We start from the raw sequence: 26,523 nt of genomic DNA on the forward strand, positions 1-26,523 counted from the left end.
GGCACCCCTGTAACTAACTTTTAGAGTTAGAAGGGTTGTGAGAGGTCACAATACAATCTCTTGTTCATTAGGAAATCCTTTCCCCAGCATCACTGACAAATGGCCTCTGGTCTTGTTAAAGCCTCAGATAAACAACTCTATACACTAGAAAGATTGTTATGCTGTACAGATTTTTGAATGTGTAATACCTATCCAGCTGCTCTAGTTTGACCAACATCCTCTTTATACAGATGCAAAGTAAAGATACGACTTAAGAAGTAGTCTGGAGTGATAATTTTTATGCCCTACTGACTACTGGATCTCAAACTGAATTCACGGCCTCCTTCCTTTTCCCTACCTCCCCCCGTGCCCCAGACTCAGTCTTCTTTCTGCTATTCCTATTTTGTTCATAGTACTGTTATAGGGCTTCTTGCATCTTGTCATACCCTCTGCCTCTGTGCAAAGGGGACTGAATTATCTGGTTCATGGGCAACAATCACTGGTCATTGGTCAGGAGGAACTCAAAATGAGAGGTAACTGGATTTCCTTTTTCCTTTCTTCTCTGCTGAACAAGCATGAAGAGGTGATTGGGAAGAAGTGCATCTACTATACAATTTCAGACTTTCTTTTGGGTGGGTTGTCACAGAAGGGACACAGTAAGCAAGTAAACTCTGGTTCTTGCATTAACACACATTTTACTGCTTTAACAGTTTTTATCTATAATAAAGGAAATTTTAGGGCGCCTGGGCATTGACCCTTGATTTTGGCTCAGGTCATGATCTCAGGGTCATGAGATGGAGCCCGCATAGGACTCTATGCTCAGCAGGAAGTCTGCTTGAGATTCTCTCCCTTTCTCTCCCTCTGCCCCTCCCCCTGCTTGCACACACATTCTCTCTAAAATAAAATCCTTAAAAAATAATAATAATAAAGGAAATGTTTTCTTACTTCATCTGCTAGTTCTCTCATATTATTCTGATCAGGAATAAAGTATATTATTTATCCACCCCAACTCTAATACCATCTAGATTATCATCTACATACCTAAGAGGCTGAGATTCATCTTAATCTTCTCCCTCATTATATCACATCACTTATACCTTCAAAATTTCTTGAATTCAGCCTCTGCTGTCTATTTCTCCTTTCACTATTCTGGGTTAGCCTCATTTTCTCTCATCTGTACTATGACTATATCTTCTCTCTCATGCGGGTTTCCTACCTGAAATAATCTCTTCATATCCCATTTCCCACACTGCTATTAGAGTGAAAACCCTTCAACAATTCTCCATAGCCCATAGAAAAAAAGTCCAAATTCCTTAGCTTGGTATATAGTGTTCTTTTATCTTACCTCTAGTTCTCCCTCTCTAGAAGCTGTTCCAAGAAAAATGAACTACTCATTTCCTATACCTGAACTACTTAAAATTCTTTATACATCTATGCCATAGTACATCTGTTCACTGTTTAAAATGCTCTCCCTCTCTACTTATTTCATCTTGCAGACACCAGACATGTGGCTCTTTATCTCTGATTGTTTCTTTAATGTCCCCAAGGCCAAAAAAAAAAAAAATCACTGAATGGTAAACAGTAATAACTAACATTTATTCAGCACTTAAGAGCCAGTTACTGAGCTAATAAGTATTTCAAATGCCATTTGCTCATTTAATCATAATAACTCAATAACAGATATTATTAACAGTCTTATTTTATAAATGAAAAACTGAAATTAAGTAACTTGCCCAAGGCCAAATGGCTAGTGATACACTACAGTTTAAATCCAGGCTGACTGAGTCCAAAGTGTAGGCTCTTAAGCAGTACACTATACTTTACATTTCCATTATCACATTTATCAAACTGATTTGTAATATCTTTGTTTACACATGTGTTTCTCCTTTAGACTGAGTTCTGTTGGGGCAGGCTGTATCTTAGATTTATCCTTGCATTTCTAGTAGCAACCGAATGTCAGCATTGATTCAATATCCCCCAGGATGAGAAGAATTTTCTTGCCCCACACAATACCGGAGCTCTGCAGTGGAATCAGTGCTGATAAGATTCCTACAGTTTGTTAAGCACAGTATCTAATATCTGCTAAAGGAAAGAAAGAAGGAAGGCAAGAAGAAAAGAAATGGAGTCCCACAGGGTAGGACTCAGAAAGGTGTTTGATTCTATTACCTTATACTGACATATGCTCAATAAACTTTTGAAGAATGTTTAATGAATGGCTTGTTAAGGCACTTAGGGCATCTTCCTAACTCTTCAGAGAAATACTGAGTTGAAAATATACAAGTATTTTTCAATTATTTTATTTTATTTTATGTTATGTTAATCACCATACATTACATCATTAGTTTTTGATGTAGTGCTCCATGATTCATTGTTTGCGTATAACACCCAGTGCTCCATTCAGTATGTGCCCTCTTTAATACCCATCACCAGGCTAACCCATCCCCCACCCCCTCCCCTCTAGAACCCTCAGTTTGTTTTTCAGAGTCCATAGTCTCTCATGGTTCGCCTCCCCCTCTGAATTCCCCCCCTTCATTTTTCCCTTCCTACTATCTTTTTTTTTAACATATATTATTTGTTTCAGAGGTACAGGTCTGTGATTCAACATTCTTACACAATTCACAGTGCTCACCATAGCACATACCCTCCCCAGTGTCTATCATCCAGCCAGCCCATCCCTCCCACCCCCCACCACTCCAGCAACCCTCAGTTTGTTTCCTGAGATTAAGAATTCCTCGTATCAGTGAGATCATATGATACATGTCTTTCTCTGATTGACTTATTTTGCTCAGCATAATACCCTCCAGTTCCATCCACATCGTTGCAAATGGCAAGATTTCATTCCTTTTGATGGCTGCTTAATATTTCATTGTATATATATACCAGAACTTCTTTATCCATTCATCTGTCAATGGACATCTTGGCTCTTTCCATAGTTTGGCTATTGTGGACATTGCTGCTATAAACATTGGGGTGCATGTACCCCTTCAGATCACATTTGTATCTTTGGGGTAATACCCAGTAGTGCAATTGCTGGGTTGTATGGTAGCTCTATTTTCAACTTTTTGAGGAACCTCCATACTGTTTTCCAGAATGGCTACACCAGCATGCATTCCCACCAACAGTGTAGGAGGGTTCCCCTTTCTCCACATCCCTGCCAACATCTGTCGTTTGTTAATTTTAGCCATTCTGACTGGTGTGCGGTGGTATCTCATTGAGGTTTTGATGTGGATTTCCCTGATGCCGAGCGATGCTGAGCACTTTTTCATGTGTCTGTTGGCCATTTGGATGTCTTCTTTGGAGAAATGTCTGTTCATATCTTCTGCCCATTTCTTGATTGGATCATTTGTTCTTTGGGTGTTGAGTTTGATAAGTTCTTTATAGATTTTGGATACCAGCCCTTTATCTGGTACATCATTTGCAAATATCTTCTCCCATTCTGTCAGTTGTCTTTTCGTTTTGTTGACTGTTTCTTTTGCTGTGCAAAAGCTTTTTATCTTGATGAAATCCCAATAGTTCATTTTTGCCCTTGCTTCTCTTGCCTTTGGCAATGTTTCTAGGAAGAAGCTGCTGCAGCTGAGGTCGAAGAGATTGCTGCCTGTGTTCTCCTTTAGGATTCTGATGAACTCCTGTCTCACATGTAGGTCTTTCAACCACTTTGAGTCTATTTTTGTGTGTGGTGTAAGTGAACGGTCCAGTTTCATTCTTCTGCATGTGGCTGTCCAATTTTCCCAACACCATTTGTTGAAAAGACTGTCTTTTTTCCATTGGACATTCTTTCCTGCTTTGTCGAAGATTAGTTGACAATAGAGTTGAGGGTCCATTTCTGGGCTCTCTATTGTTCCATTGATCTATGTGTCTGTTTTTGTACCAGTACCATACTGTCTTGATGATTACAGCTTTGTAATAGAGCTTGAAGTCCGGAATTGTGATGCCACCAGCTTTGCTTTTCTTTTTCAACACTCCTCTGGCTATTCGGGGTCTTTTCTGGTTCCATACAAATTTTAGGATTATTTATTCCATTTCTTTGAAAAAAGTTGATGGTATTTTGATAGGAATTGCATTAAATGTAGGTAGCGTTGACATCTTCACAGTATTTGTTCTTCCAATCCATGAGTATGGAACATTTTTCCATTTTTTTGTGTCTTCCTCAATTTCAATCAATGTGATACAGTACATTAATAAAAGAAAAGAACAAGAACCATATGATCCTCTTAAAAGATTCAGAAAAAGCATTTGACGAAGTACAGCATCCTTTCTTGATCAAAACTCTTAAGAGTATAGGGATAGTGGGTACATACCTCAATATCTTAAAAGTCATCTATGAAAAACCCACAGTGAATATTGTTCTCAATGGGGAAAAACTGAGAGCTTCCCCCCTAAGGTCAGGAACATGGCAGGGATGTCCACTATCACCACTGCTATTCAACATAGTACTAGAAGTCCTAGCCACAGCAATCAGACAACAAAAAGGCATCCAAATTGGCAAAGAAGAAGTCAAACTCTCACTCTTTGCAAATGATATGATACTTTATGTGAAAAACCCAAAAGACTCCACCCCAAAACTGCTAGAACTCATACAGGAATTCAGTAAAGTGGTAGGATATAAAATCAATGCACAGAAATCAGTGACATTCCTGTATACCAATGACAAGACAGAAGAAAGAGAAATTAAGGAGATGATTCCATTTACAACTGCACCCAAAACCAGAAGATACCTAGGAATAAATCTAACCAAAGAGGCAAAGAATCTGTACTCAGAAAACTATAAAATACTCATGAAAGTATTTTTCAATTAATTTAATACACATTACTGGACCCTACTATTGCTAAGTACTGGTTTCTGCTGATTCAAAAACTCCACATCTTTAATGCTTAGGAAAAAAGTCAAATCTCTACATATTCTTATTTATATACTATGGATATGAGAAGATTTGATCTCAGAATAATTATGCCACATTATCTGTAGTCTGTTAATCTAGAACACTAGCATAATTATTACAATGTTTACTATTCCATGCACTTTCCCTCAAAATTTCAAGAGCCATTCTTATTGTTAATGAGAATTGGTCATTTATGTTTAAATAATAGTTTAAGACTTGACATATTTACGTAAAAGATAATAATGACTAAATAAAAACAAAAGTAGTTTTATTAAAATAAATAGCAAAATCTAGACATTTGAGCTTATATATCAATATATATGAGTTATAAAAATGACAAGAAGCCACTTTCCTGCAGTTTTACAGATGTTTTACTAAACTACATTCTCATTACAGTGTTGTAAGTCATTTGTATTTTTACTAAAAGTATTTATAATGACATAATCAACTGGCCTAGAAAAACAACAAATCACTTCAAAAGCCCACAATTTAAATAGAAAGACTGAAAGCACTACCCCATTTAAATGTAATCAGAATAAAAACTTTTAGGAGATGAAAACATTATATACACTCAGGGAGAAAAATCTATTAGAGCTCTAAGACCAGAGAATAAACATGCACCTCATCTACTAAAATCTCTGTGCTTCATGTGTGCTTCCTAAAGTTTAAGGATTCTTCATGTGGGGGCTAATGTAACACAAGGACTTATTTATAAGTTAGTTCATTCACATTCAATATTTATTGAATGATAGGCTCTATTCTAGACCTTGAGGATACAAGAAGCTTACATTCTAGAGGGAGGACATGGACAGTAAATACATAAAGAAGACAATTTTAATAGTAAAAGTGCCATGAAAATAACACAACAGGATAATATAAAAGAGGGTAACTGGAGAGTTGGGCTACAGTTACTTTAGGTGGAATAGTATGGAAAAGACCAAGGGGCCAGATCACATAGGGTCTTACAGGTTGTGGTAAAGATTTAATTCTAACTGTGATGAGAAGGCACTGAACAATTTTAGTCAGAAGAGAAATATATCTAATTTATATTTCAAAAGATCATCCTGAAAATTCCGTGCAATCCCAGGAATCTCCAAGGGAGACGAGAAAATCCAAATTTATGCTCCAAAGCCCCAAGCCACCACTGAAAGACTTCTATTTACATAAAATGTAAATATGTGGAGTTACAGAAATATTGGCTATGGTTCAATTTTAGTGCAGGATGTGGAAAATTTCCCCCTTCTTCCACCAAAACTGGAGAACTTCCTTTCACCTCCTAACACCAAGGCATAGGTAGAACGAGGATTAGGGGACTCTACTATTCCTACCTCAATTTATTGAAGGCTGTCCATCTTGAAAAATATCACATGCATTATGTCTATGAGTTACCAACTCATTAAAAACATTGTGATTCTTTTCTGTAAGGGCAGACAGAATTTCATTCTAATCTACTGCAGAAAACATCCTGTAGACATACAACAATGGCACAGTTCCAAAAAGGGCTGCTATCAAGCAAAGCAGGCATTGTTGTCCTGGTACTGGTAATGGCCCTTACTTGAACCCATTTCTCTCTAGAAAATGAGAATAATCTAATCTAGGAAAAAAAGAAAAGACAAATATTAATAAACACTATATACTACATACCAAGTACTATCTCGTTTAATCCTTTCAGTAACCTTAGGAAACTCAGGGAAGGTAAGCAATGTCCTTAAAGTCATGTAACAAGTTAGGACTGGATCTTGGACTGACTATAATGACACCTAAGTCCATGATTTTTCTACTACACTACATTACTCATGGATACATCTACCCAGGTTTACAATATAAGCTAATGTGAAGAAAGAATTTGTTTTGTAGATTACTTTGTTATAATATAAAAATTCCTAAAAGTTGTGATTTTTTTATTTACTTTTTTAAAGCGTTATTTGTTTTAGAGAGACAGAGAGAGTGTGTGTATGTGTGTGCAGAAGTGGGGGGAGGGGCAGAAGGAGAGGAAGAAAAAGAATCCTTCAAGCAGACTCCCTGCTGAGCAGGAAGCCTGATGAGGGGCTTGATCTCACACCCACCAGATCATGACCTGAGCTGAAACCAAGGGCCAGCTGCTCACTAACTGAGCCACTCAGATGCCCCCAAAGGTGGGATTTTTTAAAAGCAAAATTCCTAAATCCCTTTTACCCTCAAAATTCCTAAATTCCCTTTAGCCTTCCTACAGCTTTATATCCCATGATACTAATAACATTTTTTGAAAGATTTTATTTATTTATTTGAGAGAGAGAGAGAGACCACGAGAGGGGCGAGGGTCGGAGGGAGAAGCAGACTCCACACCGAGCAGGGAGCCCGACATGGGACTCGATCCTGGGACTCAAGGATCATGACCTGACTCGAAGGCAGTCGCTCAACTGACTGAACCACCCAGGCACCCCAATCCTAAAAACATTTTAGGTGGTAATTTGAACACAGTCAATCTGATATGTGGTACAAGAAGAAAAAGCAAACATATTATGTGATAATAATAATGGATGTATATAAAACCCGGCATCTGTCAGAAGATACTTTCTTCTTTCATTTTAGTGTTAGAAAACCTGGCTTTATCAAACATGATAAAACCAGTTGAGCCAAAAAGAACTGCATCCTTATTTCCAATGTGCTAGCACTGGAAGTGAATAAGGGAATTAGGAGTGAGCCTCCACTGCGGATCTAGCAGCTCTAGGTGAGATGAACCAGTAAGGAGCAGAGCCTTGCTTACCACAACCAAAGTGATGGGAAAATACTGTAAGGGGAGTGAGCCTGATCATTGCTGCACTACTACAATGTATTTTTTATTTGGATGCCACTTTTTTTTTGTATAGTTGACACACAACGTTACATTAGTTTCAAGAATACAACACATGATTCAACAACTCTGTATATTATGCTGTGCTTACCTCAAGTGTACGTACCATCTGTCACTGTGCAACACTATTACAATACCATTGACTAACATATAATGTATTATTTGTTTCAGAGGTACAGATCCGTGATTCAACAGTCTTGCACAATTCACAGCACTCACCATAGCACATACCCTCCCCAATGTCTATCGCCCAGCCACCCCATCCCTCCCACCCCCACCACTCCAGCAACCCTCAGTTTGTTTCCTGAGATTAAGAATTCCTCATATCAGTGAGCTCATATAATACATGTCTTTCTCTGATTGACTTATTTTGCTCAGCAAAAAAAAAAAAAAAAAAGAAGAAGATAGCAGGAGGGGAAGAATGAAGGGGGGGAAATCGGAGGGGGAGACGAACCATGAGAGACGATGGACTCTGAGAAACAAACTGAGGGTTCTAGAGGGGAGGGGGTGGGGGGATGGGTTAGCCTGGTGATGGGTATTAAAGAGGGCACATTCTGCGTGGAGCACTGGGTGTTATGCACAAACAATGAATCATGGAACACTACATCAAAAACTAATGATGTAATGTATGGTGATTAACATAACAATAAAAATATTTTAAAAAAATAACTGTATGCTTTAAAGCCATGCAGTCTATCGTACCCAAATTATACCTTAAGTTGATTTCACAATCTATTGTACCTCTCTACAGTTAATAATACTATTTTGTATATATGCAAGTTGCTAAGAGAGTAGATTTTAAAAATTCTCATAAGAAAAATATGTATAACTATGTGAGATGATGGATATTAAGTACATTTATTGTGATAATCATTTTGTAATATATACATAAATCCAATCATTATGTTGTACACCTGAAATGAATACAATGTTATATATCAATTACATCTCAAAATTTGTTTAAATAAAAAAAGCAGCTCAGATGGAAAAATAGGGAAACAGGGTTACTTAGATGTAAATATTATTTTTTTTAACATCACCAAAGCAATTCATGTAATGTTTTAATGCTATATTAGTGAAGGACAGGAAAAACAGAAGAAAAACAAACGTGCATATACATGAGGAGGACAAATTAGAGAGGAAGTTCATTTTAGTAGCAATATCAAGTAAAAAGTTGGTGGTTATATGCGATTTTACATCCTCCATTACTGTCTCTCTATTACTATTTCATTAGTTTTTTTTTTCTTTAAAAAACACACTGTAATAAGGGCATCCATATGATTCCATGGATACATAATTGAAATCACTAATGGTGGCAGCTGCTGAAAATACATCCAAAAGACAGGTTGCAAAATACACTGATATGTCTACTGAAACTGTGGTAGTATAATTAAAACATAATCTTCAAAAGGCCCTAGGATGAAGAAAATGGGGTTGGGTCCTTTTGCATTTCATTCCTACTAAATGAATAAAATATGAAAAAAAGGACAAAATAAAAACACATTATATATTCTCATAAATAATGTTTCAAAATTCCATTTTTTATAGAGTGAGAAATTACAAAATGATAGACATTTGGAGATCTGTTCTAGTTAGGAAGAGAACCATTGTGACTGCAACCAAGAATCAAGATCAAAGCCAGGGTGACAAATAAATGGTAGGAATTTATCAATACTTCCTGTGCATCCATTGTCATGGAATTGCCACTATCACTATTCCACACCCAAACCTCTGGCTAAGTAAGATGCAGGGCTGAGGGGTTCCCTCAGAACTCCCAGGCAATTTTCCTACTGAGAAAGCTCTCCCCCATACTAAAGAATCTCACAGGGATCATCTGTGACCAAAAAAGGTTTCTTTTTATCATTTAAGGTACTAGTTCATCTCTTAATAACCATCTTGGCAGTTTATATAAACTGCCACCAATTGTGCAGATTCACATTCATTGCCTTATGATAGGTCAATGAAATACACACCTATCCAAATTACTCTTTAAAAAAAAAAAAAGGAAAGAAAGAAAAGAAACTACCTTTTGCAGACTGAATATTTACAGCCCCACCCACCCAAATTGATATACTGAGGCCTAACCCTCCAATGTGGCTATATTTAGAAATGGGGCTTATAAGGAATTAAGGTTAAATGAGGTAATAGGGTGGGGCCCTGCCCTAATGTGCTAAAATTAGTGTCCTTGGGGCACCTGGGTGGCTCAGTCCTTAAGCGTCTGCCTTCAGCTCAGATAATGATCCCAGGGTCCTGGGATGGAGCCCTACATCGGGCTCCCTGCTCAGCGGGGAGCCTGCTTCTCCCTCTCCCTCTGCCTGCCGCTCTGCCTACTTGCACTCTGTCTCTCAGTCAAATAAATAAAATCTTTAAAAAAATTAAAAATAAAATAAAATTAGGGTCCTTTTTTTTTTTAAGATAAGTCTTTTTTTTTTAAAGATTTTATTTATTTATTCATGAGAGACAGAGAGAGAGAGAGAGAGAGAGGCAGAGGGCAGAGGGAGAAGCAGGCTCCCAAGGAGCAGGGAGCCCGATGTGGGACTCGATCCCAGGACCCTGGGATCATGACCTGAGCTGAAGGCAGACGCTTAACCATCTGAGCCACCCAGGCGCCCAAAATTAGGGTCCTTATAGAAGATACACCAGAGAGTTCTCTCTCTCCCTTCTTTTCATCTCCCCATGCCCCCATGCACTAAGGAAAGGCCATTAAGCACCAGCTTTCTGCAACCTTAGGTAAGAGCTCTCACAAGACACAAACCTTGCTAGCACTCTGATCTTGCCAAATTGTGAGAAAATAAATTTCTGTTGTTTAAGCCACCCAGTAGTGGTATTTTGTTATAGCAGTCTGAGAAGACTAACACATTATCTCTATTACTAAATGCTTTGTATTATCTCTCATTTTCAGATATACTTTGATGAATTCCACAACATGAGAAACATTTCAATGAACACATGGGGAAATCAGATTCATAAAGAGTGCTCTGTATGAAGTATTATTTGCAGTCAAGCTGCCCTGTAAGAATTATGCTTACCCTTGAAGAGTAATGTACTTTTGGGAGCTTTCAGCCCAACAGCCACTCAGCATTGCAGCAAAATAACTAGATCTGGCACTTAAAATGGCTCTAAAGGGAAGGGGAGGGAAAAAACACAGGTAAACATTTATGTACTATGCAAAATATAATTTTTTATTAAATTCTTCACCTTAACTCTTAAAATATAATAATCTGTCTTGTTTGTATTTACTGGTAGGATTATAATAATAATAAAAATTATAAACCTATATTTATACCTAAATATTTCTTTTGTTTTATGTTTTAGAGAGAGAGAGCACATGCATATGTAGGATGGGAGGTGGAGGGAGAAGAGGAGGAGGAAGAAAGAGAATTTTGTGGGGTTTTTTTTTAGATTTTATTTATTTGACAGAGAGATACAGCAAGAGAAGGAACACAAGCAAGGGAGTGGGAGAGGGAGACAGAGGCTCCCCGCTGAGCAGAGAGCCCGATGCGGGGCTCGATCCCAGGAGCCTGGGATCATGACCTGAGCCAAAGGCAGACGCCCAACGACTGAGCCACCCAGGCACCCCAAGAAAGAGAATCTTAAGCAGGTTCCACATCCAGCAGGTAGCCTGACATGAGGCTTGATCTCACAACCCTGAGATCATGATGTGAGCTGATATCAAGAGTTGGACACTTAAAACCAACTGAGCCACCCAGGCACCCCAATATACCTAAATATTTTGATTACTTAATTAGAACATTAATTCCAATGTCCTTATCTTTTTTATTTTTCCCTTAAAGCTCTTTAACTTTAATAATGATTGAAACTATTTTCATGAGTAAGAGAGTAATAAATCATTTGCAAACGCAGAAATAAAGAACAAAAGATGTTATTTAACATTTTAAGGGAGTACTAATAAGAAAGGCACTAGAACCATAAAGGTCCTGAGTTCAAGTTCAGAACTTACCCAACTGTGCTACAGAACAGCTCTTAGATGTGAGAAATGATAAGAAAGATACTTTCTTTTGAATTGCCATTCTATCTTCTCACATAAAATGTCCATTCATTCTTTAATTCAATAAATATCTATTGACTTCTCTTTTGTGCTAGGCACTATTCTAAGTAGCACTAAATGAGATACACAGAACAACATTATATTCTAGTGGAGAATGGTATGGAAGAATGGAGAGGGACAAGGAGAAGAAAAATATGCTTCTGGCAATGGCTTACTAGGTTGTCTCAGACCAACACTCCTGAAAATAGCTAGGGGAAAAAAGTGAGATACATATAGACATACACATAAATATATAGAGATTTTTTTTAAGAAAGCAAGAATGATTTGGAGGTATCAGAAAGGTACCATCCTGGTAGATTTTGAGACAAATTATAAGAGAGAAGACAAAAAAGCTGACCCAAGTATTTTAGGTAACTTTTTCCATTGAGGCAATTGCCAATATCTCTGATGAATGTAGATGCAAAAATCCTTCCTTAACAAAATATTAGCAAACCAGATTCAACAATACATGAAAAAAAATCATTCATCATGATCAAGTGGGATTTATTACTGAGATGCAAATGGAAGGGTGGTTCAGTAACTGCAAATCAATCAAAGCGATATATCACATCAACACAAGAAAGGATAAAAACCATATAATCATTTCAATAAATGCCAAAAAAGCATTTGACAAAGTAAAACATAGATTCATGATAAAAACCCTCAAGAGAGTAGGTTTAGAGGGAACATACCTCAACATAAGGGCCATATATAAAAAACACACAGCCTTCATCATACTCAATGGTGAAAAACTGAGAGCTTTCCCCTAAGGTCAGGAATAAGACAAGGATTCCACTCTCACCACTTTTATTCAACATAGTACTGGAAGTCCTAGCCACAGCAATCAGACAAGAAAAAGAAATAAAAGGCATCTGTATTAATGAGGAATAAGTAAAACTGTCACTATTTGCAGATGATATACTATATATAGCAAACCCTAAAGACTCCACCAAAAACCTACTAGAACTGATAAATGAATTCAGTAAGGTCACAGGACATATAATCAATATACAGAAATTCATTGCACTTCTATACACAATGAAGTATCAGAAAGAGAAATAAGAAAACAATCCCATTTATAATTGTAGCAAAAATAATAAGATACCTAGGAATAGACCTAACCAAAGAGTTTGTTAAAGACCTGTACTCTGGAAACTATAAAACACTGATAACAGAAAATGAAACAAATGGAAAGATTCCCCATGCTCATGGATTGGAAGGACAAATATTCTTAAAATGTCTATACTACCCAAAGCAATCTACAGATTTAATGCAATCCCTATCAAAATACCAACAGCATTTTTCACTAAATTCAAACAAATACTCTTAAATGTGTATGGAACCACAAAAGACCCCAAATAGACAAAGCAATTCTGAAAAAGAACAAAACTGGAGATATCACAATCCCAGATTTCAAGATATACTATAAAGCTGTAGTAATCAAAACAGTATGGTACTGGCAAAAATAGACAAATAGATCAATGTAACAGAATAGAGAACCTAGAAATAAACCCATGATTAATCTTGACAAGGATTAATTTTCAAAAAGAGAGTCTCTTCAACAAATGGTGTTGGGGAAATGGGACAGCTATAAGCAAAAGAATGAAATTGGACCACTTTCTCACACCATACACAAAAATAAACTCAAAATGGATTAAGGACCCTCCCCAATGTCTATCACCCAGCCACCCCAAATACATTACATGTTAAAAAAAAGAAGACAGTAGGAAGGGAAAAATGAAGGGGGGGGAATCAGAGGGGGAGATGAACCATGAGAGACTATGGAGTCTGAGAAACAAACTGAGGGTTCTAGAGGGGAGGGGGGTAGGGGGATGGGTTAGCTTGGTGATGGGTATTAAAGAGGGCACGTATTACATGGAGCACTGGGTGTTATACGCAAAGAAGGAATCATGGAACACTACATCAAAAACTAATGATGTAATGTATGATGATTAACATAACATAATAAAATAAAATTTAAAAAATTATAATTAAAAATGGATTAATTAAAATTAAATGTGAGACCTGAAACCATAAAAATCCTAGAAGAGAGCACAGGCAGTTAATTATTCTGACATCGGACATAGCTACATTTTTCTATATATGTCTCCTAAGGCAAGAGAAACAAAAGAAAAATAAACTATTGGGACTACATCAAGATAAAATTCTTGTGCACAGCAAAGGAAACAATCAACAAGACTAAAAGACAACCTATGGAATGGGAGAAGATATTTGCAAATGACATATCCAACAAACAGTATCCAAAATATGTAAAGGACTTATACAATTCAACACCAAAAAAGCAAACAATCCAAGTTAAAAATGAACAGAAGACATGAACAGACATTTCTACAAAGAAGACATATAGATGGCCAACAGATACATGAAAAGATGCTCAACAGCACTCATCAGCAGAGAAATACAAATCAAAACCACCATGATATATCACCTCACACTTGTCAGAATGGCTAAAATAAAAAACATGAGAAACAACAAATGTCAGCGAGGATATGCAGAAAAAGAACCTCATGCACTGTTGATAGGAATACAAGCTGGTACAGCCATTGTGGAAAATAATATGGAGGTTGCTCAAAAAGTTAAAAATAGGACTACCTTACAATCCAGCAACTACTCTAGTAGTATTTACCCAGGAATACAGAAATACTAATTCAAAGGGATACATGCACCCCAATGTTTACAGCAGTATTATCTACAATAGCTAAATTATGGAAGCAGCCCAAGTTTTCACTGATAGATGATGAATGGATAAAGAAGAGATATATTTATTATATAATATATATAAAAGGAATGACATCTTACCATTTGCAACTACACGGATGGAGCGAGACGGTAAAACGCTAAGTGAAATAAGCCAGTTGGAGAAAGACAAATACTGTATGATTCCACTCATATGTGGAATTTAAGAAACAAAACAAAGGAAAAAAAAAAGACACAAACCAAAAAGCAGACTCTCTAACTATAGAGAACAAACATGGCTACCAGAGGGGAGGAAGGAAGGAGGATGGGTGAAGTAGGTGAGGGGGATTAAGAGTACACTTACCATGATGAGCACTGAGTAATATACAGAATTGTTGAATCACTATATTGTACACCTGAAATTAATATAACACTGTATGATAACTACAGTGAAAATAAAATTTTTAAATTTTTAAAAAATTAAAAAAACTCATCAAATTGGATTTTGATTATATGTGAATTCTAAACATAATAAACTTAACTGCAAAAAAAAAGAATAAAAATAAAATCTATTTAATAAAGAAAATTACAGGCCAAGATGACTTCTCCAGTAAAGTCAAACATTTAAGGAAGATATAAAATCAATCTTCCTCAAATAAATTTTTATTAAAAATCAAATACAAATAAAATAGAAAAAAAACAAGAAGAAATACTTTCCAACTCATTTTATGAAGTCAACATAATCTTGAGACCTAAACTTAACAAGGATACTACAAAAAAAGGAAAATTATGGGTCGACTTCCCTCAGAAATATAGATGCAAATATATTCAACAAAAGATTAGCAAACTGAACCCAGCAATAAATACATTGAATAAAATATCATAATCAAGTTGAAATTATTATAGGAATGCAAGATTGCTTTAACATTTCAAAATCAAGCAATATAATTTAGCACATTAACAAAATAAAGGAGAAAAATTGTGATCACTGAAACAGACGCAGAAAAGCATTTGACAAAATTCAACACCAATTTATGATTTTAAAAATTTAGACAATTCCAATCAAAATCTCAGAAAGCTGTTTTGTAGATAGTGACAAAGTGATTCTAAAATTTATATGGAGGGGTGCCTGGGTGGCTCAGTCAGTTAAGCGTCTGTCTTCGGCTCAGGTCATGAGCCCAGGGTCCTGGGATGGAGCCCCGTGTGGGGCTCCCTGCTCAGTGGAGAGCCTGCTTCTCCCACTCCCTCTGCCCCTCCCCCTACTTTGTGCGCATGTGTACTCTCTCTCTCGCTCATTCTCACTCTATCTCAAATAAAATCTTTAAAAAAATTAAATAAATAAAATTTATATGTAAAGGCAAGAACCAAAAATAGCCAATACAAAACTGGAAAAGAAGAACAAAGTTGGAGGATTCCAACTACCTGATTTCAAGAGAAACTATATACAGTATTCAAGACAGCATGTATTTTTGAAAGAAGAGACACACCGGTCAGAGGCCAGAAATAGATCTACACTAATCTACTTAACTGAGTTTTGACAAAAGCACCATGGCAATTCAGTGAAGAAAGTCTTTTCAACAAATGGTTCTAGAACAATCTGACATCCACACGCAAAAAAGTAAAACTCTTTAACTTACACAAAGGTTAAGTCAAAACTGATCAGAGGTCTAAATATAAAATACAAAACCCTAAACTTCCAGAAGAAAACATAGGATCTTGGATTTAGTGATGAATTTAGATACAATATTAAAGTACAATCTATAAAAGAAAAAACTGATAAGTTGGATTTTATTAAAATTAAAAACTTTAGCCTGGCAACTACAGTCAGTAATATTTTATTGTATATTCAAAAGTTGCCAAAAAAATAAATCTTAAAAGTTTTCATCATAAGGGAAAAATTTTTTTTGTAACTTTGTATGGTGATGGACGGTAACTAGACTTAGTGTGGCGATCACTATGTATACAAATATTGAATGATAATGCTGAACACCTGAAACAAATAAAATATGAGAATTTTAACTCAACAAAAAAGTTAAAAACTTTTGCTCTGTAGAAGACACTGTTAAGAGAATGAAAAGACAAGGCTTGGGGAGGAAATATTTGCAAATCACACAGATAAAGGACTTCTGTCCGAAATATAAAGAACTCTTAAAACTCAATGTTTGACAACAACCCAATTTAAAATGAGCAAAAGATATGAACAAAAACTCCCAGTGATGTACAGATGGCAAATAATCATGTGAAAAGATCCTCAAGATCCTCTGTCAATAGGCAAAAGTAAAATGAGTGCACCTGGCTAGCTTGGTCGGTAGAGCATGTGACTCTTGATCTCAGGGTTGTGAGTTCAAGCCCCATGTTGGGTATGGAACCTACTTAAAATTTTTAAAAAGTTAAAAAAAAAAAAAAGGAAATGAGATTCCAGTACACAGAATGACTGAAATTACAAAAACTGACAATATTAATTACTGATGAAGATGAGGACCAAAAGGAACTCTCACTCATTGCTAGTAGAAATACAGTGGGGGGCGCCTAGGTGGCTCAGTCGGTTGAGTGACTGAATCTTGATTTCGGCACAGGTCATGATTTCAGGGTCGTGAGATTGAGACCCACATCAGGCCCCCACTGGGCATGGAGCCTGCTTAAGATTCTCTCTCTCTCCCTCTGCCCCTCCCTGACCTCCTGCTCATGGTATGGAAAGGAAGGAAAGGAAGAAAGAAAGAAAGAAAAACAGAAATGCAAGTGGTACAGCCACTTTGAAAGATAGTTTGGCGGTTTCTTACCAAGCTGAACATAACCTTACCATATGATCTGACAATCACACTCCTGGGTATTTAACCAGCTGATCTGAAAATTATGTCCATATAAAAACTCGCACATAAATGTTTATAACAACTTTATTCAAAATGACCAAGTCTAAGGCAACCATAATGTCCCTCAATAGGTGAATCAATAAACTGTGATACATTCTTTACAACAGAATATTAGTGATTAAAAAGAAAAGGAATTAGCTCTCAAGCCACACAAAAACATGAATCTTAAATGCAGGGGCGCCTGGGTGGCTCAGTCGGTTAAGCATCTGCCTTCGGCTCAGGTCATGATCCCCGGGTCCTGGGATCGAGGCTTACATCGGGCTCCTTGCTCAGCAAGGAGCCTGCTTCTCCCTCTCTCTCTGCCTGCTGCTCCCCCTATTTGTGCTCTTTCTGTTAAATAAATAAATAAAATCTTAAAAAAAAACAAACTTAAATGCATATTGCTAAGCAAAAGAAACCAGTCTGAAAAGGCTACATACTGTTTGATTGCATTATATGACATTCTGAAAAAGTTAAAACTGTGAAGACAGTTTAAAAAATTACCAGAAATTTGGAGAGGGCATCAATTACAGGGAAGTTTTAGTTGAAATTATTCTGTATAATACTGTAATGGTAGATGTAGGACAATATGCATTTATAAAAACCCATAAAACTTTACAGCACAAATGAACCTTAATGTACATAAATTAAAACAAAAACACTTCGGAGGAGGTCAGGGGACCCTAGGGTGAAATGAAGACTGTGACAAAAGAATCTAACTGCATACAAATACATGAAATAACCTCACTGAAGGGACTGGAAAAGAAAGGGCCTAAATAATCTTGGAAATGAGTATAGACTATAAGAAAAGGCAAAGGAACATTATACTCAAGTTGGTCAAGTTATTTCCCATGAGGTAGGGATTAATAATTCTGAAACCATTATACATGAATACTGGAATTGAAGAATTAAGTACTAGATATTAGATGATGAAAGCCAAGTTTGTCACTGCTATAGAAGATTACAGATGAGTAAGGGGGTAGACTAGGATGATCTATGTGGTGACAGATAAGTGTTGGAGACATCAATATGAATTTATATTTAGTTTAATATAAAGATGGATTCAGGGGGTGCCTGGGTGGCTCAGTTGGTTAAGCCTCTGCCTTCGGCTCAGGTCATGATCTCAGGGTCCTGGGATCAAACCCTGCACTGGGCTCCCTGTTCAGTGAGGAGCCTGCTTCTCCCCCTCCCTCTGCTGCTCCCCCTGCTTGTGTGCTCCCTCGCTCTCTCTCTCTGTGTGTCAAATAAATAAATAAAATCTTAAAAAAAAGATAGATTCATATAGAAATATTTATAGCTATGTGCATATACGCAGGTTAGTATACATATATATTTATACATATATTTCTTTGCTCTGTCAGCTGAGTGACCTAAAAGAAACAGCAACAAGCACACCCAGTATCCAGATATTAGTTTCTAATACCATCAGAATAAAGGAACCAGGGTTCATTAGAGAAATGGTTAGTTCTAGGGCAGATGAGCTTAGAGCATTTTTACTGTCAAAAAGTAAGGAAATACTACACACACACACACTGATGTGGGGGATTGTCAAAGGGACATAAGAACAAATTGAAAGAGCTCCGGTAGCTAAAGCTGGAACAATTTCAGCAACAAAATAAATAAGCCAAAGTACAAAATAAGCCAAAGTATAAACCAAGCACAAAATATAAGTCCAAGTACAAAATAAATATTAATCCATACTGATGATATACAGATATGACTGAATAAATGGGGAGAAAGAGGCAAATTTCTTGTGCAAAAGAATTCCAAATAATTTAGATAGACACTATTCCCTCAAGAAGGTGAGCCATAACTCCCATCCCTTAAGTGTGGACCATATACAGTTACTTCTTTCCAGAGAGTACAGTGTGCAACTGGGAGATGGGTTGGAAGTAACTTTGGGGATGGTGATGAGAGTAACTTTACAGTGCAAAAACCAAACAAAAACTACCTTAGCCAGGTGATCAGGGTTAACATAAACAGTGATAAGTCATGATGATTACATGTACCCATGAAATGATGTAATAAGAATGACACTTTATCCTTTTGAACTTTCTTACCAAAACCTATAACCTATTTAATGATGAAAAAAATCAGATAAACTCCAATTGAGGAACATTTCTACAAAATACTTGCCCAGAGCTCAAACTATCAAGGTCATCAAAAACAAGTAAACTCTATGAAGATGTTAGAGCCAAGAGAAGCCTAAGGAGACATGACCACCAAATGTAATGTGGCATCCCGGATGGGACCCCAGGGGAATAGAGGATACCAGGCAAAAACTAAAGAATTCTGAATAAACTATGGACTTTAGTTAATAATAATGTCTCAATGTTGGTTCATTAATTGTAACAAATATACTATTCTAAATGTATATATAAGATGTTGATAATATGGGAACTGAGTGTGGAGGCATATGAGAATTCCCTGTACTCTTCCCAGTTTTTCTATAAATTTAAAATTGTTCTAAGAGGGGTGCCTGGGTGGCTCAGTCGTTGGGTGTCTGCCTTCAGCTCGGGTCATGGTCCCAGGGTCCTGGGATCAAGCCCCGCATCGGGCTCCCTGCTCTGCGGGAAGCCTGCTTCTCCCTCTCCCACTCCCCCTGCTTGTGTTCCCTCTCTCGCTGTGTCTCTCCCTGTCAAATAAATAAATAAAATCTTAAAAAATATAAAATAAAAAAATAAAATTGTTCTAAGAAATAAAGTATATTAAGAAAAAAATTAGGGATTCTTCTTCCACTTTTGAAAGATAGCTTTCCTGGGGCGCCTGGGTGGCTCAGTCATTAAGCGTCTGCCTTCGGCTCAGGTCATGATCCCAGGGTGCTGGGATCAAATCCCACATTGGGCTCCCTGCTTGGCAGGTAGTCTGCTTCTCCCTCTCCCTCTGCCTCTCCCCCTGCTTATGCTCTCTCTCTCTCTCTCTCAAATAAAATCTTAAAAAAAAATAAAAATGAAAGATAGCTTTTCTATATTAACAAGTAGAAAAGTGGTTAAAAGAATGAAATATGACACTGGGAGAAAAAAGGCAGTACAGGACTGATCCTTAAAAGAAGGAAACCAATGAGGTAAGCCCTACAGTCATGATGCTTTTTCTTCCTAGAAACAATTTCTAGATTATGGCATAGGGAGGACAAACACAAGAAGAGCCTGGTTGTCTTACTGAGTTCAGAAGACTAATACAGGAGCTTCAGGAGGATGAGTCAGCTGGAATTTATGGGACACAGTACTGTGAAAGAGGGAGTGATGAGAAAAAGAGCTCCAGAAATTAGAGGAATTAGGTTTTGTCTGAATATAATCTGAACATATATAGGGTAAAGCTCCATGAAGCCAGGCAAAGAATAAAGGCCAGGGAGCTGGCCAACATTCAAATTCCTTCCAGCCAGAATTGAATACTTGGAGCACTAAGGAAAGCTCCCAGAAGGGTGACATCCCAGTAGACGAGCTATATAACGTTTAGAGCAAAGGCAACACTAGGTCCACCTTAACAAAATTTAAAAACAAGTCTCATAAAGATAAAGCTGATCCACAATAACTAAATTACCTGGTAAAACATACTTCAACACTTTTAGACAACAAAATTCAAACACTCAACAATATAATATCCAGTATGTAATAAAAAATTCTAGGTATTTAAAGAAGTAGCAAATGTTAATTATAAAGGGAGAAAAAGCAGTCAATAGAAGAAGACCCAGAAATGAAAGAGATGATGGAATTAACAGACAAAGCATTCTTTTTTTAAGAGAAAGAGAGCAAGTAAGTGTGCATGAGTGGGGAGGGAGAGAGGGAGAGAGAGGCATGTTGTGTTACCAGGCATGAAAACAACAATAATCTGGTTGTACATCTCCATCAGAGCTCCTGGGTGATCAGGTGCATTGTCAATGAGTAGCAATATTTTAAAAGAAACCTTTTTTTCTGAGCAGGTCTCAATGAGAGTTAGTCTGTCCTTTGAAGCTCTGAAGCCAGGCACTGACTTCTCTCTAACCAAGAAAGTTCTAGATTGCACTGCATCTTTTTTTTTTTAGTCTCAAATTTTTATTTAAATTCCAATTAGTTAACATATAGTATAACATTAGTTTCAGGAGAATTTAGGGATTCATCACTTACATATAAAACCCAGTGTTCATCACAACAAGTGCCCTCCTTAATACCCATCATCCATTTAACCCATCCTCCACCCACCTCCCCTCTAGTAATCCTCAGTTTGTTCTCTATAATTAAAAAGAGCCTTTTTCTGGTTTACCTCTCTTTTTTTTTCCCCCTATGTTCACCTGTTTTGCTTCTTAAATTCCACATATGAGTCAAATCATATGGTATTTGTCTTTCTCTGACTTATTTCACTTAGCACAATACTCTAGCTCCATCCATGTCATTGCAAATGGCAAGCTTTCATTCTTTTTGAAGACTGAGTAATATTCCATTGTGTATATATACACCACATCTTCTTTATCCATTCATCAGTCAATGGACATTTGGGCTCTTTCCATAATTTGGCTATGGTTGATAATGCTGCCATAAACATTGGGGCACATGTGCCCTTTCAAATCTGTATATTTGTATCCTTTGGGTAAATACCTAGTAGTGCAATTGCTGGATCATAGAGTAGTGCTATTTTTAACTTTTTGAGGAACCTCTATACTGTCTTCCAGAGTGGCTTCCAGAGTGGCTGCACCAGTTTGCATTTTGACCAAGTGTTTCCCCTTCTCTGCATCTTCACCAACATCTGCTGTTTCCTGTACTGTTAATTTTAGCCATTCTGACAGGTATGAAGTGGTATCTCATTGTAGTTTTGATTTGTATTTCCCTGATGATGAGTGACGTTGAGCACCTTTTTATGTGTCTGTTAGCCATCTGTGTCTTTGGAAAAATGCCGATTTATGTCTTCTGCCCGTTTCTTAACTGGATTATTTGGGGGTTTTTTTGGAGTTGAATTTGATAAGTTCTTTATAGATTTTGGATACTAACCCTTTATCAGGTATGTCATTTGCAAATATGATTGCATCTTCTTCCAATAGAATAAAATCTGTGGTTTAGTGTAGCCACCTTCATGAATTATCTTAGCTAGATCTTCTGTATAACTTGCTGCAGCTTCTACATCGGCACCTGGTGCTTCACCTTGCACTTTTATGTTATGAAGGCAATTTCTTTCTTTCAACCTTATGAACCAACCTTTGCTTGCTTCAAAATTTTCTTCTGCAGCTTCCTCGCCTCTTTTAGTCTTCACAGAACTGAAGAAAGTTAGGGCCTTGCTCTGAATTAGGCTTTGGCTTAAGGGAATGTGATGGCTGGTTTGAGCTTCCATCCAGACCACTAAAACTTTCTTCATATCAAAAATAAGACTGTTTTGCTTAACATTTGTTTGTTCACTGAAGTAGTACTTTTAATTTCCTTCAAGAACTTTTCCTTGGCATTCACAACTTGGCTAAGTGTTTGGCACAAGAGGCCTAGCTTTCAGCCTGTCTTGGCTTTCAGCATGCCTTCCTAACTAAGCTTAATTACTTCTAGCTTTTGATTTAAAGTGAGAGATGTGCAACTCTTCCCTTCACTTGAATACTTAGAGTCCATTGTAGGGTTATTAACTGGCCTCATTTCAATACTGTTGTGTCTCAGGGAATAGCGAAGCCTGAGGAGAGGGAGAAAGACGAGGGAATGGCTGATTGGGAAAGAAGTCAGAACAAACATAACACGTATCAATTAAGTTGGCCATGTTATATGGGTGCAGTTCATGGCACCCCAGGACAATTACAATAATAACATCAAAGATCACTGATCATAGGTCACCACAACAAATATAATAAAGAAAAAAATTTGAAATATTGCAAAAATTATCAAACTGTGACACAGAGACATGAAGTCAGCAAATGCAGTTGGTAAAGTGGCACTGATAGACTTGTTGGCTGCAGGGTTACCATGAACCCTCAATTTGTAAAAAAACAACAATAACAACAACAAAAACCATACTATCTACAAAGCACAATAAAGCCAAATGCAATAGAAGGAGGTATGCCTGTATAAATATATAGCATGTCATAACTTCCAAGTGTGGCAGCCTCTGATCTTTGACTGTGTAACTGACCAGTGGCCCCAGCAGAACACTCTGCATTCAGTACCACATGGGTCCCAAGGCCACTTTCTCACAGGCTGTTCCCTGCCAGTGATGAGCACATCAGGGACACTAGGCAGGCCTATTTCAGAGAGACAGGGCCTTTTCTGATGGGTGACTTTGGCCTGGGGACTTTCTAACAATCTGCTGATTTTCCTCAGAACTGCACTGCAGCCTAAGAAGCTGCAAGTGCAAGCTTCCTTCTTTCCCCTTCTCCTTCCATCACGGTCTTCTCCCTTACTCAAGCTTCCTTCTTTCCCCTTCTCCTTCCATCACGGTCTTCTCCCTTACTCAAGCTTCCTTCTTTCCCCCTCTCCTTCCATCACAGTCTTCTCCCCCTACTCAAGCTTCCTTCTTTCCCCTTCTCCTTCCATCACGGTCTTCTCCCCTACTCAAGCTTCCTTCTTTCCCCTTCTCCTTCCATCACGGTCAGATCAACACTGCAGTTTGACAGCTCCTTCAGTCACCTCTGGATTCCTTTCCATGTTCTCTCACATGCGTTTACCCTAACACATTTCTTGCAAGTCTAACCCCCATCCTCATGTCTGCTTCTCTGAAGATTTGCACTAACACAGCATGCTATTTCCATTTAAGTAAGATTAAAAGCATCTGAGACTTAAATAATTGCCCTGACTTTAGGACAGAAACTTAGAAAACATTCCTACTTAATAAGGATACAAGCCTCAGTTTAAAAAAAATAATGCTGTGGAGGGCACCTGGGTGGCTCAGTCAGTTAAGCATCTGACTCTGGATCTCAGCTCAGGTCTTGATCTCAGGGTTGTGAGTTCAAGCCCCATGTTGGGCTCTACGCTGGGCGTGGAGCCCACATTAAAAAAAAAGTGCTGTAAATGGCATGGTGTATTAAAAATCTTTGCCAGATTTTTCATTTTTCAATATGCCAAAAACCATTTTCTCCTTTCGATTAAATTTAATCTCAACTGACAAGGCTGCTTCTGGCTCTGTCAAGATGCCCTAATTTCGCCCTTGCTCTTGCTTTAGTACACTGCTTGCTATTCAATACTTCCTGATGTTAGCTGAACTAGATTCACTACTCCAGGCAGAATAATGGCCTGGATTACTCAGAGAAGCTCTAAAGAAGGAATTTTTACTAGGACTGTTTTTTTGGTTTTTTGTTTTTTTTTAAATACTCTTGCTCCAAGAATACTTTTTAAACTTTTAATTCTATATAACTAAATAAAGGTTAAACCCAGGGTAGTGAATCCAAACTTTTTAGAGTTGTGACTATACCCATTGTACTTCTTTGCAAACATCTTAGAGAACATAAATTTTAAGAGCTTTTTCTTAAGACAGCCATTTTGACATCCATTGATTATAGCTTTCATAAGATTAGCCTTTCCTAAGTTAAAAAATTATTTGCAAAGTGTAATGGATGCCCTCTTTAGAACTGATAGTTTTTGGTTAATCAAAAAAATTGAGAATTTAAAAAATTATTTGTGTATATCATAATCATAATAACTTAAAAATAAATATGGAGGGGCACTTGGGTGGCTCAATTGTTAAGCGTCTGCCTTCGGCTCAGGTCATGGTTCCAGGGTCCTGGAATCGAGCCCCACATCAGGCTCCCTGCTGGGCAGGAAGGCTGCTTCTCCCTCTCCAACTCCCCCTGCTTGTGTTCCCTCTCTCACTATGTCTCTGTCAAATAAATAAAATCTTTAAAAAAAATAAATATGGAAAAGGACAGCAAAGGAAATAGAGTCAGTAATATTGTAATAACTGTGTATGGGGACAGTGGTAACTATACTTATTGTGGTGAACATTGCATAATGTATAAATTGTCAAATCACTGTTATGCATTGAAACTAATATTATATGTCAACTATACTTCAGTTAAAAAAATCATTTTACTGAAAATTAAAACAACTCCAGAAATTCCAAATTATATAGGTGGAAGTATGCTAAAAAACTTCTATACTCTTTATGGGGAGAACACTACCAATATCCACTTGATAATGACCCTAACTTCTTGCAGGGAATAAGCAGTCTCAAAAAAAACTCTCTACCCCAACACTGAACAATCCTTTCTCTTTTGAAATTCTCCAAACTGTTTACTTGCTCGCTTGCAGCCAACCAATCATTGACAAACGTACCTGAAGACCAGTTAGAACGTTTCTCCCACTTCTAAAAACCATATCCAATAAAACACCTGTCAATTATTAAAAAAAAAAAAACACAACACATATGCATTCATTCACAATCTTTCACCGTAAGGCCAATCCCTTTTTTAATGTGAGTTCACTGACTAAAGCCTCTTATTTCTCACAAAAGCTACATATACATATACACACCTATAATTTCTAATTCAGATTTCTCTAAAATGAAGAATGAAATCTAAAACTTTTGTGAAGCAAATGAAGTATAGAATCATTTTAGATTTTTATAATTTCCCCTCAAACTTTTATATTGTTCATCTATACTAAATTCAATAGCAATTTTTTAAAGTGTGCCTTTTTTATTAGATCTTCCCATCACTTTAGTTTCCACTGGAATAACTTTTTTTTTAAGTAATTTTTTTAAAGATTTACCTATTTGAGAGAGAGAGAGCATGAGCGGGAGAGGGAAAGAGAATCTCAAGCAGATTCCCTGCTGCATGTGAAGCCTGACTTGGCTTGATCATGACCCAAGCCAAAACGAAGAGTCAGACACTTAACTGTGTTACCCAGGCACCCCACAATATCTCTTTCATGCTTCTTGTATCATTGGTTTATTTGATATTTCATTGAGTTATGCTGTGAAAATAAGTTAAATGGCATTAAATAGGTTTGGGAACAACCCAAGTGACCTTTGGAAGACACAAACTCAATGACAGGACAGGAGAAGTGTAAGTACACTAGAGAAGGGCCTCCTAAGCTTTGACAGTTCTGCCTACTGTGCTGTCAGCATGTTCTATAGAGAATATCTGAAGAGCAGTTTTAGTCAAGTTCCGTTAAGGAGCTTTTACTGCAGGTGGTTTGTTTCCTTTCAGGCACCCACAGCCTTCAGCTTTGGTTCCCCACTGTGACATCTCTCAAAGACCTGTGGCACCAAGGAATTTTATCTCTTTCCCCTCTATTATTACATCAAACCTCACAATGTGAACAGGGTTGACCATTCATCATTAACAAAGTAATTAATACTAAG

The 26,523-nt window shown here is 37.2% G+C and overlaps 1 protein-coding gene across 13 annotated transcripts in view; it reads right to left on the reverse strand.

Annotated features, from left to right (window-relative positions):
* BTBD8 (BTB domain containing 8) overlaps positions 1 to 26,523 on the reverse strand; it is a 113,269-nt gene that overhangs the window by 53,049 nt on the left and 33,697 nt on the right. For 8 of the 13 annotated variants that reach the window (XM_073896311.1, XM_073896306.1, XM_073896310.1 and 5 more), the window contains one exon: positions 10,722 to 10,811. The exons of 3 other annotated variants lie outside the window; for them this stretch is intronic. In XM_073896311.1, coding sequence (XP_073752412.1) covers positions 10,722 to 10,811 — 90 coding nt within the window. Of the gene's footprint in view, positions 1 to 6,187; positions 6,403 to 10,721; positions 10,812 to 26,523 lie in introns of those variants that run through there. 2 more of the 13 variants (XM_073896315.1, XM_073896316.1) reach the window with 1 other exon arrangement.

The sequence above is a fragment of the Callorhinus ursinus genome, unplaced genomic scaffold (assembly GCF_003265705.2).
Source record: "Callorhinus ursinus isolate GAN/ISIS: 27379988/994484 unplaced genomic scaffold, GSC_fseal_2.0 scaffold9, whole genome shotgun sequence".
In the NCBI taxonomy this organism is placed as follows: Eukaryota; Metazoa; Chordata; class Mammalia; order Carnivora; family Otariidae; genus Callorhinus; species Callorhinus ursinus.